General features: G+C 48.9%; 1 protein-coding gene across 1 annotated transcript in view; it reads right to left on the reverse strand.

Moving 5' to 3' along the window:
- Window positions 1-17826, reverse strand: part of CDA (cytidine deaminase) — a 29195-nt gene extending 11369 nt beyond the window's left edge. Inside the window, exons 1-2 of the mRNA XM_001161389.6 lie at window positions 17577-17826; window positions 1843-1954 (exon numbers count right to left, since the gene is read on the reverse strand). Coding sequence (XP_001161389.1) covers window positions 1843-1954; window positions 17577-17730 — 266 coding nt within the window. The 5' untranslated portion in view covers window positions 17731-17826. The remainder of the gene's footprint in view (window positions 1-1842; window positions 1955-17576) is intronic.
- Between the last annotated feature and the right edge of the window lie 1034 nt (window positions 17827-18860).

Genomic DNA, 18860 nt, shown 5'->3' on the forward strand with positions numbered 1-18860 from the left:
CTTTGGTTGACTTTGGCCTCTTTTTCCCTAGAATATCATTATTTTCTTGGATCAGCTTTGAAATTGAGTTATTTCCCTCCTTTTTTTTTTTTTCATAAAGTGCAATTCACATCCTGATCTTGGCCTATCTGCACAAAATGTTCTCAGCACAGCGTCATTTATTCCTCCGGAAGCCTTAAGGAAGCCAGGACACACCTCGGTGACAGGGAAGGCTATCAGATACTGGGGCCCTTCTCCTTGAGTGCACCTCGGGCTTTACTTACTCAGAAACAAATTAAGCTGGGTCTCCTTGGGGCCAGACTGAGGCAAAGTGTAGGATCTTATAAAAGGCACGTGGGCTTGCTTCTGTGCAGTCCCCACTGGCCTTTGCACTAAACCCCTGCATTTCTGCATTTTAGCCAGAAAGGTGCTAAAAGGTGTAGCTCTTTTTCTGTATTTTGGCCAGAAAGGTGCTGTAGCTCTACCACAGGAATTAACTCCACTATGAGTGAAGAGATAATTCCCTCACAGAACATGACCTATGCACCCAGATGTCCCTAAAGACCAATAGGCATGCAGCCTCCTTCTGGGTGGGATCAACATTTCCCATGTCATTTTTCTTGCATCATTAACTTGTTAAGAAAACTGTCATACACAATGCAAAGGTGCACACAGGAGCAATTCACCATTAAGTCATTCAATAATGGAGTCCAGTAAAAGGGCTAATTTACGTGCTTGGATCCTGAAACCACTGAGTCTAGGGCCAGAGCCAACAAGAATTCAACATGCTCCCGTGGAGAGTAAGCCATGCCAACTAGGATATTTATGTTTGGGACATGTAGGAGCATTGATTGGGGCTCTTGTTCAGCCAGAACCTTGGCTGGACTCTGATTAGTTTGAACCATAACTAGTGTTTACCTGACTGTTTTTGTATCCTGGTTCTTGGACCTAGAGGTGAGTGTTGCCAAATGAAGGAGAGAGCAGTGCTGAGTGGCTCATTCAGGATCCTAGCATCAGCTTGTGGAGAGCAGGGAAAAGTGTTCCATCTCCTGGCACAGCATGATGTAGTGGAATGAGCCCTGCAGTGAGACTCTGGAACCTGGGTTTTGTCCCAGCTCTGGCACTAACTCCCAGGAAAGTTGTTCAACTTATCGGGGCCTCAATTTCATCAGCTATAAAATGGGGGTGGTGGCAAGGGATTCTATAGCAGGTGATTTTTAGGTCCCTCCCGCTTTTTTGTTTTGGAGACGGAATCTCACTCTGTCACTCAGGCTGGAATGCAGTGGCATGATCTCAGCTCACTGCGAGCTCCACCTCCTGGGTTCACGCCATTCTCCTGCCTCAGCCTCCCAAGTAGCTGGGACTACAGGCGCCTGCCAACACGACCGGCTAATTTTTTATATTTTTAGTAGAGACAGGGTTTCACCGTGTTAGCCAGGATGGTCTCGATCTCCTGACCTCGTGATCTGCCCATCTCGGCCTCCCAAAGTGCTGGGATTACAGGCGTGAGCCACTGCGCCTGGCTCAGGTTCCCCCCGCTTTATGTTTCAATGCTGCCTTTCTGTTATATCTTGTAGGACAGGAGTCTGTATCACACTGTGTTGCTGGAACAGGGGCATACTGGCCCTTGTATGAGAGTTGCCTTGCTTATTTACCTGCTTTGCAGGCTCACTGAGGGCAAACTGCATTTCTTATTTATCTTCTTATCCTCAGCACTCATCCCCGGGCCCTATACAGTGCCTGGCACATAGGAAGTCCACAATAAACATATGTCAGATGAATGAATGAATGAATAATATGTGTAAGGTAGATGTTGGCTAAAGAGATGAATGAATATTGTTGCAACCTGGCTTTCCCACTCACCTGGCGATAGCAATTGCCCTGAAATCCTTGTACCCTTCTGAGACGGCCTTCTGGATAGCGGTCCGTTCAGCACAGATGCCCAGCGGGTAGCAGGCATTTTCTATGTTGCACCCTGAGAAGAGAGCAGAGTCCAGTGGTATGTCTGGCAGCGACACTTCCTGTTGCGTGTGTTGAGTAAGAGGCTTGCCCCATTCCAAAGCAGGAAGGAACTGGTTACTCCAAACAAGGTGGGGAGAAGGAAAGGGCAATTAGGGCAATTCGACCTGGGGCACTGGTAGACTCTTTGGCCCATGGTAGTGGCCCTTCCCAAGAACCTGGCACTGTCTTAATTTAGCCAATGCCTCCATGATGAAGCACAGCCTGGGAGCAGGGCAGCACAACAGGCAGATTAGGCAGCTCCATCACCCCTGCAGAGGTCAAGGCCAGGGTAGATCCCGAGGCTTACAAAAATAAGTAGAGCCCCCACACCTGCATCTAAGAGATCTAAGAGCCCCATGGTCTGAATGTGTCCCATCAAATTCATATGTTGAAATCCTAGCCCCCAAAGTGATGGTATTAGGAAGTGGGGCCTTTGGAGGAATGATTAGATAATGAGCATGGAATGAAGGGGACCAAGCCTAGGAATGGGAGTCATGCACTTATAAAACCAGAAAACTGCCTTGCCCCATCTGCCGCATGAGGACATAGCAAGGAGTCACCGTCTATGACTAAGCAGGCCCTCACTGAATCTGCCAGTGCCTTGACCCTGGACTTTCCAGTCTCCAGAACTGTGAGCAATACATTTCTGTTATTTACAAGCTACCCAGTCTATGGTATTCTGTTATAGCAGCCTGAATGGACTAAGACAGATCCTGATTCCAAGTTTGAGCCTGGACAAAATTTTGGGGGTTAGGTACTGGCTGTCAGAGTTCAGCCAGGGTTCTGTGTCAGTTGTGTTGCAAAACAAACACACTGTCAAAACCAACTAAAAACGAAATCAATTAACAAACAAACAAAAAAAACACCCCGAGCTTTGTGCAAGTTGCCTGTGATTTCACAAGACTTAAAACAATCCTCGGGCCTCCAGTGGGATGTGGGCTCCTAAGATGGCCCAGCTCTCAGTAAGGGAGTCCTTCCTGTTGGCTCTCTCAGGGTTGTTGCTGGGGGACAATAAGCCAAGGCTGCTCCTAGGAGGCAAGATGTTGGCATAACCAGATTGGCTAAGAACGTCCCCATATTCAGGGAAGTGAGTCTACGAACAAATCACTATGGGAGCTGGGTTTTCCCCTGACCAGCAAGATGTGGTATTCCATCTGTATCACTGTTTGTAAATTGCCTTTTTCCCTGAGGCGGAGATAGGAGTTGTTCCCCAGTATTCATTTCCTATTTCTTCCTTTAAGTAATACAAGTGCCTCCCATTCCAGCATGGCCGCTCAGCTAGGGACTGTAATTCCCAGACTCCCTTGCAGCACAGTGTGGCCACATGATGCAGTTCTGGCCAATGGGATGTGGCCCAAAGTGATGTGGGAAATTTCTGGATCATACTTTTGGTAAGGAGGTTGCTTGCCTGTTACTTCCATTCTTTTCTCCTTCCACAGACTGGAAGGTGGAGGTGATGGGGTGGGACACTTTTGACTGCGTGGCCAAGGGAATGGAGGAGCAGCAAGGAGAGAGAGGGAATTTGGAAACCTGGTCAACTCATGGGGCAGAGTTGCCCGTTTGCCTGGGGCCTACTCTGAATTGTTGTGTGAGAGAAAAAGAGAATTCCACCATGTTTGCATCACTGCATCTTGGAATCTGTTTGTTATAGTAGCATAACCTATGTCTAATACAGACATTTGTGCTGAAGGTGAGACGCAACTTGAACAAAAAAAATCTAAAGTATGTGACATTGGCTTAGTGGTTGAGCAACGCAAAGGAGAAAACACAGATGAGGCAAGATGGCCAGATGGTGACTCCTCCTAGTCTGTTATTTGGTAAAGCTCCACCTGCAATAACCAGGAAGGCAGGCCGTGGTACCCACCACTGAAATTTCTCTCCCTGGCAATGGGAATCAGCCCTGTGGCAAAGATGTGATGTGTCATCTGCCCACACAGCCTGTTGTTTCAGGCACCACAATAGCCAGCATTAAGATGGGGCAGCAGGAATGGGCCAGGCATGGGAGCCAGTTAGGAAAATGCGAGAGTTGGCAGGCTTCAGAACCATGTCCAGAAGGGATCTCTGGGTGTGGCATTTCTGTATGGAAATAATTGGAAGCAAATAGATCAGGATGTTTCCAACTTTTGATAGAATTGGATCGCCAAAGAAGCCACAAGCCTGGCCTATAAAAACACATGATGAGGCTGGGCATGGTGGCTCAAGCCTATAATCCCAGCACTTTGGGAGGCCGAAGTGGGCGGATCACAAGGTCAGGAGTTTGAGATCAGCCTGGCCAATATGGTGAAACCCTGTCTACTAAAGATACAAAAATTAGCCTGGCATGGTGGCAGCCACCTGTAGTCCCAGCTACTCAGTAGTCTGAGGCAGGAGAATTGCTTGAACCTGGGAGGCAGAGGTTGCAGTGAGCCGAGATCATGCCACTGTGCTCCAGCCTGAGCGACAGAGTGAGACTCCATTTCAAAACACAACGAAAAAAAAAAAACCATGATGTGGGTGTGATGATGTGTGTCAGTTTGAACATGCAGATGAGGACACAACTCTAGGGATGGTGGGACATCTAGACAGAAGGAATCTGGTCTCCAGGACAACTTTGCAGGACAGAGAAACACATCTCCTATGCTGTGGACTCCAGCCCGCCCCTGGTCTGTTAGATGAGGGAAATAAGCCACCACATCTTGTTTGAGTCACTGTATACTTATTGATTTCATCAACTTAGCCTCCCCTCCCCTCCTCTCCCCTCCCCACCCCTCCCCTCCTTTCTCCTCCTCTCCCCTCTCCTTTCTTTTTGACAGGATCTTACTCTGTTGCCCAGGCTGGTGTGCAGTGGCATGATCATAGCTCACTGTAACCTCAAAGTCTTGGGCTCCACTGATCTTCTCATCCTAACCTACCAAGTAGTTGGTACCACAGGTGTACATCACCACACCTGGCTAATTTTTTGTATTTTTTTGTAGAGATGGGGTTGCCCAGGCCAGTCTCAAACTCTTGGGCTCAAGTGATCCACCTACCTTGGCCTCTCAAGGTGCTGGGATTATAGGTGTGAGCCACGGTGCCCAGCCTACACCTCCTTTTATAAGTCCAAGTCTTCATTGTGATTATGCAGTATTTTGTTCCGTGTTGATCACATTTGGGAATTATTTGGTCATTATCTTCTTGTATATTTTTCCTCACATATTCTCTGGTCCCTTCATTATTTACATTGGCATTTTAGGAGTGATTAGTCATTTAACTCGTTCTCAGGATCACAGGCATTCATGTCCAGAGTTGACGGATGTCATTAGACACTACTGGGTGCCACAGCTGCAGGTCCCTTGTCAGGGTGAGGGTGAATGTGGTCACAGTGGTGCATGGGATGGCTGTATGGTGTTAGATGGGGGCTGGTTTGGAATTCTACTTTGGGGAAGAAAACAGCCTTGTATACTGAGCACCAAAGGGTAGACTATAGTGAGCATCTCTGTTTTGACAACTTAACACCTCTTAACATTTTTTCCCCTGAGGAATGACTCTTACTTTATTCCCCAGCATGTAGTTCAAATGGGAGCTGCCATCTTGTCTCCTATGACCTTGCTATGGGCTTAAAGATGAACACCTGACTCAAACTGGCCAATCAGAGTTCATCTCTGTGTGGGAACTTCAGTTTCTCTCTTGAGACACTGAGTGTGGGCCGCCATGTTTCCATTCATTATGGAAGAGACCAATGAGAGAGGCTGAAATGGACACTCAGAAGAATGGATGAGAGAAGAGAGATGGAAAGAAAGGAGTCTGGCCAGTGCCAGTTGCCCCTGAGGTCTGGCTACACTCCAGCTCTTCCCACGGTTTAGTTATAGGAACCAATACATCCTCCTTTTGTCTAAAATATTTCATGTGTATTTTTATCATTTGAAACCATACAGAGATCAGTTAATACAGTTGGAATATGGGGCAGGGTACAATCAGGAAGTTGCAACCCTGAGAGCTTTTGTTTATTTAAATGTTAGTTATTATAGCTGAGATAACTGGCCCCTTATTGCTCAGTCTCTCTGCTGAGTCAATGAAAGTTGAATGTATAAATGAATAATGCCTCTTGCTCCCCACCTTGTCTCCCCAGCCAGGTTCCTGATCCTCACCTGAAATGACTTTCTTTTTCTTCTCTTTTCTTTTTTTTTTTTTTTTTTTGAGACAGAGTCTCACTCTGTCACGCAGGTTGGAGTGTAGTGGCACAATCTCAGCTCACTGCAATCTCCACCTCCTGGGTTCAAGTAATTCTCATCTCAGCCTCCCTAACAGCTGGGATTACAGGTGTGCATCACCATGCCTGGCTAATTTTTTAATTTTTAGTGAAGATGGGGTTTCACCATGTTGTTCAGGCTGGTCTCGAACTCCTGATCTCAAGTGATCCGCCCAGCTCGGCCTCCCAAAATCTTGGGATTACAGGTGTGAGCCAAGATGCCCAGCCCCTGAAAATGACTTTCTTTAAACACCACTCTCACCTGCCATATCTGCTCACCACTCCCACCTTCACTGACATCCCTACACTTGGTTTCTGCCTCTCTCCCAGATTACAGTCCCTGCCAGCCTCACTCCCAGCCTAGTGACTCTCCCAGCCCCGCCCTTCCAGCTTCCCTGCCCCATCCCTGACTAAAGTCTGACGCTTTTCCCATCAAAAGTGATGCATGCAGATCTTGGGTTTTGCTGACATGCCGTTAAAGCACATTTCCACACTTGCAGAAGACCCAGTCTCTCAGGATGGTCACATGTGTCTGCTCTGGAAGTTCAGAAAGGCCTCAGAGAGAGAAATCTTCCTTTACTTTGTGTAAAACATGTCAATAGGCCAGTTAATGAGAGAGAAAGATGGTTGTGGCAGGGGGCACACTCACACGCCCCACTACTCAAACAGCACCCTGTAGAAAGAGGTTCCATTAGGTTTCATTCTGCCCTGGGACTCTTTGCCCAACTGGCTCTGAGAATTGGGGAAAGGGACTGAACCTCTTTGAGGCTCACTGGCTTCATTTGTAAAACGCTAATGATAGAATCTCCCTCATAGTCCTGTTGTGAGAATAAATTGAGATCACTCGTGTAAAGCACTTAACACAAAGCCTGGCACAGAGGAAATGGTCAGCAGCTGTTAGCTGCTGCTGTTATCAATTGCATAAAAATCAAGGCTTTGGTGGCAGTAGGGCTATGTGACCATCTGCACCTTCTCGACAAGGTATGACAGTGGTCCTGTCCCTGTCCTTCAGGCACTTTGAAATCCTTTATTTTTATTTTATTTTATTTTATTTTATTTTTGAGACGGAGTCTTGCTCTGTCGCCCAGGCTGGAGTGCAGTGGCGTAATTTCGGCTCACTGCAACCTCTGCCTCCTGGGTTCAGGCGATTCTCCTGCCTCAGCCTCCCGAGTAGCTAGGACTACAGGTGCGTGCCACCATGCCCGGCTAATTTTTATATTTTTGGTAGAGATGGGGTTTCACCGTATTGGTCAGGCTGGTCTTGAACTCCTGACCTTGTGATCCACCCGCCTCAGCCTCCCAAAGTGCTGGGATTACAGGTGTCAGCCACCACGCCTGGCCTGAAATCCTTCTTATGACTACAAGGTCATATGTGATCTGGTGCCAAGGTCATATGTCATCTGGTGCTACCTCTTGGCCCGCATCTCCTTTTGTTCTCTAGACCTGTTGTCCTTCCAGCTGCTCCCCTCAGGGCACCAAGTATGCTCCTGCCACAGGGCCTTTGCACAGGCTGTTCCCATTGCCTGGAACTCTCTTTCCCTTTTGCGCACTATTCACCTTACTCAGGGCTCTGCTCAAATATCGCCTTCTCAGAGACGCTTTCTCCGATCACCTATCTAAAATGGCTTCCTCCCACCACTGCCTCCAACTCTCTCTATCCATTTCTCCTGCTTTAATTTTCTTCATAGCACTTAACAGTCTCCTGAAATAAATGTCTTTATTATCTAATTCCTCCTATTATATTACAAACTTTCTGAGGGCAGAGATTTTGTCTCTAGCATGCGTTGTGGTATGTCCTGGGCCTGGAACAGTGAAGTCATGGGGCTCTCAGTTTCTCTTATGGATTGAATGTTTGTGTCTCCCTAAAATTCTTCTGTTGAAGTCCTAACCCTCAACGCGATACTATTAGGAGGCGGGGCATTTGTGAGATAACCAGGTTTAGATTAGGTCGTGAGGGGGCAGCCCCCATGATGGGATTAGTGCTATTATAAGAAGAAGAAGAGACTCTTAAACTCTCTCTCTCCATCCTGTCAGGGCATAGTGAGAAAATGGCCAAGTCAGAAAGAGGGCCCTCGCCAAGAACTGAATCTTGGACTTCCCAGCCTCCAGAACTGTGAGAAATAAATGTCTGCTGTTTAAACCACTAGTCTATGGTATTTTCTTATAGCAGCCTGTTTTAGTCCGTTTTGTGCTGCTGTAACGTAATATCCCAGACTGGGTAATTTATAAAGGACAGAAATTTATTTGTCATAATTCTGAAGCCTTGGAAGTCCAAGGTCAAGCTGTTGGCAAGTTGGTGTCTAGTGAGGACCCAGTCTCAGCTTCCAAGATGGCGCCTTGAACATTGCATCCTCTGGAGGGGAGGAACACTATTCCTCATGTGGCAGGAGAGTGAAAGAGAGAGAATCTATACTGTAAGCCCTTTTTATAGCGGTATTCATCCACTCACCGGGCAGAGCCCTCATGACCTAAACACCTCTTATTAGGCCCCACCTCCCAACACTGTTGCATTGGCAATTAAACATAGTGAGACCCTGTCTCTAAAAGTGTATATAAATAATAAATTTGAAAAGAGAAGCCCTCCAAAGTACGCTTATGCATTTTGGAGGGGGCAAACCTTCAAACCACAGCATGGCCTGAGCTAAGATGGCTAACCATTATTGAAAGAGTGGAATTTTCCACTTCAGTGCTAGATGCTTAAGACGCAGAGGAATAACTGTATTTGGAGCCTGTAACAAATTCAAGTAATTTCCTTGAATTTTCTAGCTCAAAAAAAAAAAAGGCAAATAAAAAAAAGGAAGGAAGCCTTTGCCCATGTACTGCATCCTGAAATGCTGCGCAATTTTGTTTTGCTTCTCTCAGCCCAGAAAGCAGGCTGTCTTCTGACCAGGCAAACCAATTCTGTTTCTGCTATTGCCTTTGCTTACTTCAAAACATACATGAGAGAGATTGGGATGGTGCTAAGTTAGAAATCCATAATAATAAGATAGGACCAAATAATACTACGATCATAGTGCCAGTATTACTAATTGCTTTCTTTTACTGGGCACTCATAGGCCAGGCACTCTGTGGAGTGCTTTACCTGCATAAGGTCAGTTAATCCTTTTAACTGTTGGGTAAGGTAAATACTGTTAGAACACCATTTTACAGAAGGTAAAAGTGAAGGCTGGTGGCAGGAGGCCAAAACATGCATCCTGGCCTGTGAGATACAATGGACTCTTCTTTTTTCTTTTTGAGACGGAGTCTCGCTCTGTCGCCCAGCCTGGAGTGCAGTGTCACGATCCTGGCTCACTGCAAGCTCCGCCTCCCAGGTTCACGCCATTCTCCTGCCTCAGCCTCCCAAGTAGCTGTGATTGCATACCACACCTGGCTAATTTTTTTTGTGTTTTTATTAGAGATGGGGTTTCACCATGTTAGCCAGGATGGTCTTGATCTTCTGACCTCATGATCCACCTGCCTCGGCCTCCCAAAGTGCTGGGATTACAGACGTGAGCCACGGTGCTCGGCCAGACTCTTCTTATTCTCTATGGCCTTGCAGGAAGGAAGGCCATGTTTTGAGGTGGTTTGGTGCTTAAGGCAGGGCTGCGGTCAGATGTTATTAAGACATCAGCAAGACTGAGTGTGGTGGCTCACGCCTGTAATCCCAGTACTTTTAGAGGCTGAGGTGGGTGCATTGTTTGAGTCCAGGAGTTCGAGACTAGCCTGGGCAACATGTCAAAACCCAGTCTCTACAAAAAATTTTAAAAATTAGCTAGGCATGGTGGTGCATGCCTGTGATCTCAGCTACTTGGGAGGCTAAGGTGGGAGGATCGCCTGAGCCAGGAAGGTTGAGGCTGCAGTGAGCTGAGATTGTGCCAGTGAACTCCAGACTGGGCAACAGAGTGAGATCCTGTCTCAAAAAAAAAAAAAAAAAAAGACATCAACAGGGAAAGAAGCTCACAATGAGGCTATTTGGGCCCAGCCACCCAGAGAAAAGAATAATGCCAGAAAGCACTGCACCCACTCTCTTTTCTGAGGGATCCTAGCAAGATTAAAGCAGTATTCTCACACTCAAGCAAGTGGGCATCAGAATGTTTTGGAGGGCTTCTCTTTTTAAATTTATTTATTTTTATATTTTTTAGAGACAGTGTCTTGTTATTAGTTGCCCAGCTGGAATGTGAACTCCTGGACTCAAGCAATCCTCCTGCCTTTGCCTCCTGAGTAGAGGGCTTCTTAAAACACACTTGTAAGCCTCTTTCCTGGAGTTTCTGATTCAATAGGTCTGGGCTGGGTTGGAGCTCAAAAATTTCAAATTTTCACAAGTTCCCAGGAGCTGCTGAGGCTGCAGTTCTGGGACCACGTTTGAGAATCACGTGAGGAATGTTCTGTCCATATACTTGAAGAAATACGACACTCTCTCCATGTTCCTAACCTCCTCCCACTGCAAATGCACCATTTCAGGTATGAATTATATTCGAACTCAGCTATTTAGTCGAGGGACTGTAGTAAAGCTCGCCTATGTAATGAGCCACTTTTTTTTTTTCGAGATGGAGTTTCACTCTTGTTACCCAGGCTGGAGTGCAATGGTGCGATCTCGGCTCACTGCAACCTCCGCCTCCCAGGTTCAAGCGATTCTCCTGCCTCAGCCTCCTGAGCAGCTGGGATTACAGGCGCCTGCCACCGCGCCTGGCTAATTTTTGTATTTTTAATAGAGACGAGGTTTCACCATATTGGCCAGGCTGGTCTTGAACTCCTGACCTCAGGTGATCCACCCACCTCAGCCTCCCAAAGTGCTGAGTGAGATTACAGGTATGAGCCACCGTGCCTGGCCTTTTTTTTTTTTTTTTTTTGAGAGAGAGTCTTGCTCTGTTGCCCGGGCTGGGCTGGAGTGCAGTGGCGTGATCACGGCTCATTGCAATCTCCACCACCGGGGCTCAAGCCATCCTTCTGCCTCAGCCTCCCGAGTAGCTGGGACTCTAGGCACGTGCCACCACGCCTGGCTAATTTCTGTATTTTTTGTAGAGATGGGGTTTCACCCTGTTGCCCAGGCTGGTCACAAAATGAGCCACTTTTGAGTGACAGTGGAGAGGACTAACTGAAGTTCCTTGGCAGGGGGAAACAGCGGGAAACGGGGCGTGATGGGAGCTGGGCTGTAAGCTGAAGACCCAGGTTAGAGAAGCTTGCTCTTACCTAGACCAGAGATACTGTGGTGTTGGGGGGATGGGGCCTGGGGTCCATCAGCTGCTGAAGAGAGGGGCTGGTGTCAGGCACCAAGAAATGCTTCTAGGAAAATGCATCCAGGCAGAGAAAGGGAGACCAGGGACAGAATCAGAACAGCAGGGGGTGGTTTGAGGGAAAATGGAAGACTCAGATTTAAGATTCAAGCCAAGGTAGGCTGGATTCAGTGGTTACTTAACCAAGACATCCTCAAGTGTCTTCTAAAATGTGGTGTGTTCCTCTCAGAATTCACCCCAGCTGGTCGAGTAAAGTGGCTTTTTCCCTAAATGGCAGACGGAGAGGAAAGAAGGAGGAAAGAGGGAGAGAGACCACTGTCCTAAGGTCATGAGCTGAAGAAGATAAACCCTCCCATCTCTTGGGTTGTGCCAGCAGAGTTGGCAGAAACTACAGCCAAGAAGTCTTGTGTCTGGGCACCATCCTGGGACCCTTTCTGGCACTGTCGTGGTCTCATCGCCAGATGCATACTCCCCACGAGCCCAGGGACACCTCGTGCAGTGCCCCTAGGGTTACAGGTGGTCCTTCTCTTCCCTGGCCATCACCCACCCGGCGCTGCACGAACACCGGCTGAGCCTCCGCCATGTGCAAGGCCCGGAGCTGACTCCGTTTCCGTGGACCATTTTCTTTGCTTTCTTCCTTTTATCTTTCTTTCTTTCTTTTTTTTTTTTGAGATGGCATCTCGCTCTGTCGCCCAGGCTGGAGTGCAGTGGTGTGATCTTGGCTCACTGCAACCTCCACCTCCCAGGTTCAAGCGATTCTCCTGCTTCAGCCTCCTGAATAGCTGGGATTACAGGTACCCACCACCATGCCTGGCTAATTTTTTGTATTTTTAGTAGAGATGGGGTTTTACCATGTTGGCCAGGCTGGTCTCGAACTCCTGATCTCAGGTGATCCGCCCAGCTCGGCCTCCAAAAGCGCTGGGATTACAGGCATGAGCCACCGTGCCTGGCCCATTTTCTTTGCTTTCTCAATCCTCCTTCTGTGCCATCTCCACTCTCCTCTTTGTGTCCTCACTTTTTTTTTTTCCATTAGCAGCTCTTTCCTCACCAGTGAGCTCCTCTTTCTGTACCTCTCCCTCGGCTCTCCCCACAAGCAGTCACGAATGTCACCAGCCCGAGGTGCATCATGAAAACCTAATTGCTGTAGTTGTTAATCACCATCCTGGGTGGCCCATCTGTGAGGGGCACAAGGCCCTGGCCAGGGTTGGGAGTAACAGAGAGAAAATGATGATCATTATGAAGTCTCGATAGCGAGGCCGTCTTTGCAGCCAGGCCTGCTTTTGAATTGGATGGGACACCAGCTGCCTTGGAGGGGGAAGCCTTCACCTGTGCCGGTCTTGTGTTTAGCTGGAGAAAGTCACAGACCTGGGCAGACCTGTTCTGCCATAAGCTGTAAACTCACAGTGTCTAAACTCAGCTGTGCCGTTTCTGCCTCCTGATCAGCTCTGCTTCACCCCATGAGACCACACCAGGCTTCCTCTGGGTGTCCAGGTGCCCCCTGCTCCAAGCCCCAACTTACCGCATCCACCCCCTATTCTGCACCTGGCCTCACTTCCTACTTCAGTAATGTGTGAATGATAAACAGGCCAGGTGCAGTGGCTCATGCCTGTAATCCCAGTACTTTGTGAGGCCAAGGTGGGAGGATCATTTGAGGCCAGGAATTCGAGACCAACCTGGGCAACGTAGCAAGACCTCATCGCTATAAAAATAAAAAAAATTAGCTGGGCATGGTGGTACATACCTGTAGTCCCAGCTACTTGGGAGGCTAAGACAGGAGGATCGCTTGAACTCAGGGGTTTGAGACTGCAGTGAACTAGGCTCGCGCCACTGTACTTCCAGTATGGGCAGCAGAGAGAGACCCTGCCTCTAAAACAAAAACAAAAACAAAAGAATGGAAACCAGAGACTGCTTGCACTCATGTTCCCTGATGCCCAGAAAAAGCCCACCTGCAGGACAAGAGAAAGAGACCTGCACCCAGAAGGATAAAGAAGGATGTGGTGATGTTTGTGTTCCTGGATCCAGCTACCCTGAGACAAGCACTACCCTTGCCCGCTCTGGTTCTGGTTGCTTTCTGACATTGACCATAGGAAGTACTCTGATTAATGCATGTGAAACTCATTGTCCCCCATCATGAGGTGGCTGTGATATTACAGGAGGTCATCTAAATGAAGTCCTTAGTGAGCTCACTCCATTGTAGCTTCGAATACTGCTGCTGGTCCCTGCCCAGCACGTCCCCAGCACACAGTCCAGCCATGCCTTCAATGCCTCACCTCAGTCAGTGCCTCATCATCATTCACCTGGGCCACCTGGCTGGCGATCCTAAAGCCATGTGCCTTTACTTTATTTCTTATTTTATTTTTTATTTTTTGAGACAGGGTCTCATTCTGTCACCCAGCTGATGTACAGTGGTGTGATTACAGCTCACTGCAGCCTCGAACTCCTGGGGCTCAAGTGATCCCTCCACCTCAGCTTCCCAAGTGTCTGGGACCACAGGTGCACGCCACCACATCCAGCTCATTTCTGTACTTTTTGTAGACACGACGTCTTGCCATGTTGTCCAGGCTGGTCCCGAACTCCTGGACTCAAGGGATCCTCCAGCCTCATCCTCCCAAAGCACTGGGATTACTGGCATGAGCCACTGCACCCAGCCTTTATTTGTAACACTGCCCATGCCAGGCCCAGTCCATGTGTCCCACACAATATCTCTCGGATCATTCCTTTCTCTTCATTCTACCTGTCCCAGTCCTAGTAGAAGCCTTTCATTCATGTGTTCAACAAACCTTACAGAGGCCCAGTGATAGGCCAGGAAGTGTGCTTACACTGCAGACAGGTCAGTGAGTGGAGCAGATACTGTGCCCTGACACTGTTCCTCTGTCCCCGTCCTTGCTGAGCACCTGTCACACTAAATGTCATCACACACCACTTTTATGTTACTCTTCTTCTTAATAACATTCCTTGGCTCCCTACTTCCTACCTCTTCAAATCTTAGTGTCTCTGTTTGGCCTCCAAAAGTCCTCCACAATCTGCCTCCAGGTAATAAGAATAATGATAGCATTAACAGTGGTAGCAGAAGCAGCTATCATTTGTGACCTTCTTATTACGAGGCAGAAAATGCGCTGAATGCTTTATAAGCATTTACTCATTTAAAGCCTCACAACCAGGGGTGAAATTCTACATACTCAGCGCAGGCACCAACCGATCAGAGTGAATGCTGCCTGCCATGCCGTGCCATGCCAGGCATACCAGCATACCAGCTGAATCTGGTTCTGTTCACAGTCATCCTGAAAGGTGGGTTTTATGATCCCTGGCTGAAAACGTGTGAGCTGGCTGGGTGCGGTGGCTCACGCCTGTAATCCCAGCACTTTGGGAGGCTGAGGCGGGTGGATCACCTCAGAGTTCGAGACCAGATTAGCCAACATGATGAAACCCTGTCTCTACTAAAAATACAAAAATTAGCCGGGTGTGTAGCAGGTGCCTGTAATCCCAGCTACTCTGAGGCTGAGGCAGGAGAATCGCTTGAACCTGGGCGTCGGAGATTGCAGTGAGCCATGATCGCGCCACTGCACTCCAGCCTGGGTGACAGAGTGAGACTCCATCTCAAAAAAAAAAACAAAAAAAAACAAACCATAAATAAATAAAATGTGTGAACTGACACTCAGAAAGGTGAAGGGTCTCACCCAGAGTCACACAGTTGATAAACACCAGCCTTCCAACCCAGGAACCTCTGACTCTGAAGCCTCCATTTCACTCTCTAAATCCCCATCACACAACCCTTTCTCTGGTGACACCAGGTCTTTCCCTGCAATGCAAATGGGCCACAGTCCTGTTTATCTCCTCCATTCCTTCCTTCCACTGGATGAGGCTCGCGCCTTCAGTCATCACCTATGCAATATGAGGGGACTGCCATGGGGGCAGGGATTGTGTCATCCCTGTTCACTGTGATATCCCCAGCACCTGGCACCTTACCTGAAACAGAGCTGATGTTCAGCAAATATCTGTTGAATGATCAGTATGAGGGTGACAGAGGTGTGGACTTCACTGGAAGGAGCTCCCAGGTGTCACTTATGAATGAAAGTGTGCCTCCTTTATTGTGGGTTTTTTTGTTTTTTGTTTTTTTTTTTGAGACAGAGTCTCGCTCTGTCGCCCAGGCTGGAGTGCAGTGGCACGATCTCGGCTCTCTGCAAGCTCCGCCTCCCAGGTTCACGCCATTCTCCTGCTTCAGCCTCCCGAGTAGCTGGGACTACAGGCACCCACCACTCCCGGCTATTTTTTTTTTTGCATTTTTAGTAGAGATGGAGTTTCACCGTGTTAGCCAGGATGGTCTTGATCTCCTGACATCGTGATCCGCCCGCCTCGGCCTCCCAAAGTGCTGGGATTACAGGCGTGAGCCACCATGCCCGGCTATTGTGGGTTTTAAAACAAGAAAGGACCTGAACATTCTGGCATGGGGGCCCCCTGGCTCTGGAGGCACGATGAGGCTGTCTGACCTCCTGCTGTTCCAAGCAGAACACCAGTTCCAGTGCTGGAAAGCATGGATGGACGGCAGCCATGCTGGCCCCACAGGCCAGGAAATGCTGTGGCCGAACATGGTGAGCCCCCATCACCACCACCTGCCCCGCCATCCCTCTTCCTTCTGCTTCTCCAAACGTACTCATCTCATTCATTCATCCAATCAGTCACTCAACAGTTATTGAGTGCCTGTTCTGAGCCAGGCAGGTGCTACGTCACAGCACGAGAAAGTCAATGGTACAAAGATTCAAGACACAGCCCCTGCCCTCTGCAGCACAAAGTCCCAAGGGAGAGGCAGGTACGTAAGTGGACAGTGATGACACCATGTGATAAGCACGGCAGGAGGGGTCAGTGTGGGTGCCGGGGGATTGTAGGAGGGCCCTTTCTGTGCCATCTGGAAAGGATGTGGAGGTTTTCGAAAGAATCAAGGGTTGATTCCACATTCAAGATTCTGCAATGTTGTGAGTTGCAATGGTGTTTGCGGTGGTGGTGAATGTTTGTTGTTTGTGGTGGTGGTTAATATTTAATATTCACCTCAGCCACCAAAACAGGTCTGAATTTCAACACGGTACCCAGAGATCCTTCACTCACCACAGAGCAACAGCTTTTGGAGTCAGGGGAAGTCTGGGTTCCAATCCCAGCTCTGTGATTTCGAGCTCTGAAACTTTCCAAACCTGTTTCCTTCTCTGCCTTTCAGGGTTGCAGGGGTTAAATGGATAGCATTAATCACCTTCCTTTCACAGGCTGTTAGCACTCAATCAAACCTGCTTCTCCCGCTCAAAGATGTTTAAGACCCAGGCAAGTCACACCCGACAGAACCTCAAGAGACAGGGAATAATACCAAGGGGTACCTCCACACCATGTCCCCCACTGCCCTGAAGGAGAATGCCTCTAAGCTTAGCAAAAACAAGCTTGAATTTTTGCTCACATGAACTTTTCTACAAAAGCAATAAATCAAAGAAAAGAGTTTAGGAACAGATTAGAGCAGACTCAGATGGGCTCAGGTTCCATTACCCGCCCCCGCCCCGCAGGGCGCTGCTCACTGCTGGACTCCGAAAGCCCAGCTGGCTTTTCTCCTCCAAGATTCTCCATGGACCACCCCCGACAAACACGTCACCACCCTGGCCAGCACTGAGCACAGTGGGTGGGAGGAAGAGAGCAGGGCTTTGGGGAACCTCCAGCCCAGGGTTTCACCACCAGCGCCCCGTGTGACCTTGGGCAAGTCATGTCACCTCTCAGGACCTCCGTAGTTTCATCTAAAGACGAGCATTAACACCTAGGTCAGTGGGCGGGAGGTGTGGACTTAGTGTTGTGGAAGCCTCAGTAAGGTGCCAGACATATCGGAGGCTGGGAAAGCACGAACCCTCTCCCTGCCTGCACCCCAGGACTGTTGATGTTTTTGATTTACGGCCTCCCCTTCCTGCCTCCCATCCAACTTCCTTCCTCATCCCAGTCCTCTAAGCATTGAAAGACCCTGGATTTAAGCCACATTTGAGCGCGGTCTGGGGCAGTCGGCAGGGTAGGAACATTCCAGCGGAGACTGGGGGAAGAAGGGACAGAGCCGCGCTCTTGCCACTGCCTGTGCCTCTGCGCCTCTTCCTGTACATCTTCCTCTGACCCACCACCCAGGCTGCTGGGCTGGGGGACCCTGGGGTGCCTGCCTTTACCTTTGAAGATTCTCCCCTCCTGGGTGAGCAGGGCAGCCCCCACAGGAAAGTGACTGTAGGGGCAGTAGGCTGACTTCTTGGCCTCCTGGGAGCAAACCAGCAGCTGCTGGACACACTCAGGCTTCAGGGTGCAGGCAGGACGCTTCTGGGCCATGTTGGTACCCCGGGCAGGCAGCAGAGCAGCGGAAACAGGAGCTCCGGCCAGCCTGGGCTGGGGCCCCAGACACGATTGCAGCTCCTCCCCCTGGGTGTGTCCCTGCAGCCAGACCGCAGGCTCTCAGGTACACAGCTTTCAGGATGCAGGGTCTAGGAGAGGAGCCTCCCATGGTTTGGACTCAGCAGGTGTGGTGTAAGACAGTGCCTGCGTGTGCTTCACATTCTCCCTTAGGAACCACTCTCGCTGGTGGACACACTGAGGGGTGGGTCAGAAGGTGGTGCCACGCTACTGGAAGGGGAAGCTACTGGGTGGGGCAGTGTGAGATCTCAAAGGTCCAAGCTCCAAGGGCTGACAGTCCTCACTTTGTTAAATCACTTTTTCTCTCCTTCACTGAGGGAAGGGCTGAGGCTGAAAGGGCAGGGCTGGGGCAGCCACTGCGGCATCCCGAGGCAGGAGGCATGAACAAGCTGCAGTATGACTGAGAACTTCTTTATTTTCACCCATTTTCCTTCCAACTTCTCTTTGCCCTAGCCCAGAATTAAAAAGTGTCTCAGCTGCTGGGTGTGGTGGCTCACTTTAGGAGGCTGAGGCAGGAGGACTGCTTGAGCCCAGGAGTTTGAGAACAGCCTTGGCAATATGGCAAAACCCTGTCTCTACAAAAAATACAAAAATTAGCTGGGGATGGTGGCATGTGCCTGTAGTCCTAGCTACTTGGGAAGCTGAGGTGGGAGGATGGCTTGAACCCAGGAGGGAGAGGCTGCAGTGAGCTCAGATTGCACCACTGCATTCCAGCCTGGGTGACAGAGAGCCAGACCCTGTCTCAAAAAAAAAAAAAAAAAAAAAGTATCTCAATTGGAGGGTGGAGTTAACCGTTGAGATTATTTACTCAGGCCCCCTCATTGTTTTGTTGGCAAAATAGATATTGGTGTTGGTGGTAAAGAAATGTGTTTGCATCCTGGTTCTACTACTTTCCATGTGTACAAGCTTTGGCAGGTCACTTGACCTCCCTGAGCCACAGTTTCCTCATGTCAACAGCAGAGATAGTAATAATCCCTGTTCTAGATCCTGAGACTGTAGAAGAGCTCCAGCTTTGGAGTTTAGTAAACCATGGTTTGAATTCCATTCCT

This window comes from Pan troglodytes, chromosome 1, assembly GCF_028858775.2.
Source record: "Pan troglodytes isolate AG18354 chromosome 1, NHGRI_mPanTro3-v2.0_pri, whole genome shotgun sequence".
Lineage (NCBI taxonomy): Eukaryota > Metazoa > Chordata > Mammalia > Primates > Hominidae > Pan > Pan troglodytes.